This window comes from Condylura cristata, unplaced genomic scaffold, assembly GCF_000260355.1.
Source record: "Condylura cristata isolate star-nosed mole 26May11 unplaced genomic scaffold, ConCri1.0 scaffold00088, whole genome shotgun sequence".
In the NCBI taxonomy this organism is placed as follows: domain Eukaryota; kingdom Metazoa; phylum Chordata; class Mammalia; order Eulipotyphla; family Talpidae; genus Condylura; species Condylura cristata.
This window is the reverse complement of record NW_004567189.1, coordinates 120,795-122,587: the sequence shown is the minus strand read 5'-3', so window position 1 is coordinate 122,587 and position 1,793 is coordinate 120,795. Positions and strand designations below refer to the sequence as shown.

The 1,793-nt window shown below is 72.2% G+C and overlaps 1 protein-coding gene across 1 annotated transcript in view; it reads left to right on the top strand.

Moving 5' to 3' along the window:
- PCGF3 (polycomb group ring finger 3) overlaps window positions 1-1,793 on the top strand; it is a 6,863-nt gene that overhangs the window by 2,772 nt on the left and 2,298 nt on the right. Inside the window, exons 4-5 of the mRNA XM_012734891.1 lie at window positions 80-569; window positions 773-863. Of these exons, the coding sequence (XP_012590345.1) occupies window positions 80-569; window positions 773-863 (581 nt within the window). The remainder of the gene's footprint in view (window positions 1-79; window positions 570-772; window positions 864-1,793) is intronic.

The following is a 1,793-nucleotide window of genomic DNA, read 5'->3' as shown; positions in this document are numbered from 1 at the left end:
GGGCCGGCGCTCGTGCCGGGGTCAGCACAGCGGTCCGGCGTCTGACCTCGCGGCATGGCGCCGCTGCCTCTGCCCGCAGGAGAAACCAAAGCAGATGACAGCGCGAGCAAGGAGGCGGCGGAGGAGAAGCAGGAGGACGACAACGACTACCACCGCAGCGACGAGCAGGTCAGCGCCCCCGCGCCCCTCCGGCTCCTGAGCCGCAGTGGGGGTGTGCAGGCCTCGGCCCCCAAACGGAGGGGAGCTGAGCCGCACCCTGGCCTGGGCACCGCCCCAGTCAGGAGGTGGGAGCTGCGGGCGGGGTGGGCTGTGGTCAGAGCTCCAGATGTGCGCAGAGGCCGGGCGGTGGGGCCCCTTCATCTGAGCCCCAGAGGACAGCAGCCTCCGGGGGTGGCACAGGTGACACTCTCTGCTTCAGACAGGAGAAGATGCCCTAGTGCTTCCGTGGCTGCCTGGAATATTCTGAGTCCAGTGGTCAGGAGGGCAGGCGCGGGGGGACGGGGTGGCTGCCCACCCACTGGGCCGACACAAAAGACCCAAAAGGCTGAAAACCAGAACCAACGGCTGTAGCGACACAGCACCCGTGGGGGCCTGTGGCCCCGGGCTCCAGGAGCAGCCGCCCCGGGCTGACCCTACAGGCAGGAGACAGAGCCCGCCGGGGCCCCACGGGCCCCCACTTGGCACACGGTGTCAGGACGGGCGCCGCCGGTCACCGGGAGTCTGGGCCGCACTGGCCAGTGCGGCGGGCTCTCTGGTGGCGTCCGGCACCCAGCGTCCACCATGCTCTGCACTGCCGGGCGACTGTCCGGCTGGGCCAGGGCTCCTTGCCGCTGCTGGAGAGCCGGGCCAGGCCCCCGAGGCCGGCGGGTGCCCCCCGCCCCCCTTGATTGGCGCCAGGGGCACAGGCCCCTCGTTCCTCTGGTGGCTGGCGGGACTGGGCCTCAGCGCTGCTCGCCCAGCCGCATCCTCTCCGGGGAGCCCCGCAGGTCTGGTGCGGCCATTTTTCAGCCCCGGGCTGACTGGACCATTCAGGGCCGGTCAGCCTGTCCCCACAGCTGAACGGCCGTCCTGACGGGGAAGTGCGGCGGTGTGAGACCGCCCGAGGCGCTGCCCTGCGTGGGCGCGCCCCGGCCTGCTGCGCCTCCCGTGGGGCTCGTCTCTGCCGCTGGTGACGTCAGCTTGCTTAAGGTGCACCCGTGAGGGCCAGCTGTGGGCTCCACCGGTCAGTGCCTGGACTGGCAGAGCCCCGGCGGGTGCGCGAGCCCGATGAGCCTGGCCGTCTCCTGGCCTCCAGCAGCTGGTCTGGCTGGAACAGGTCTGGGCTGTGCCCGTCCAGGCCCCCCGGCACGGCTCGTCCAGGCCGGGCCTCTGCTCGCAGGGGTGGGGGGGTTAGTGGCCAGCCCTGCCCTCGGCACACTGGTTGTTGGGGGGCAGAGGCCGGAGCGGGGCCCTCACCTGCTGCCCTGCAGGGCCACCACTTGGGCGTGGCTGTGGCCAGTGGGTGGGCGCGCTGCCCCCCCGTGGGACTCCTTCGCCTCCGCCAGGGCTGCTTCTGCCCTGGCTCACGGCTCCCCCAGGGCGCGGCCCTGACGGTGCCCCGCCCGGCCGGCCACCTGCAGTGGACGTGGGGACACGAGGGCCTACAGGGGCTGTGGCCTCAGCTAGGGTCAGCTCGCACAGCTGCAGGCAAGGAAACACGTGTGAAATAGGAGCCAGAAAGCCTCCCCCAGGCCTGTGGTGGACACAGCCCGCGCCGCGGAGGTGCCCGGGCCTCCGGCGGGGCGCTGTGCCCA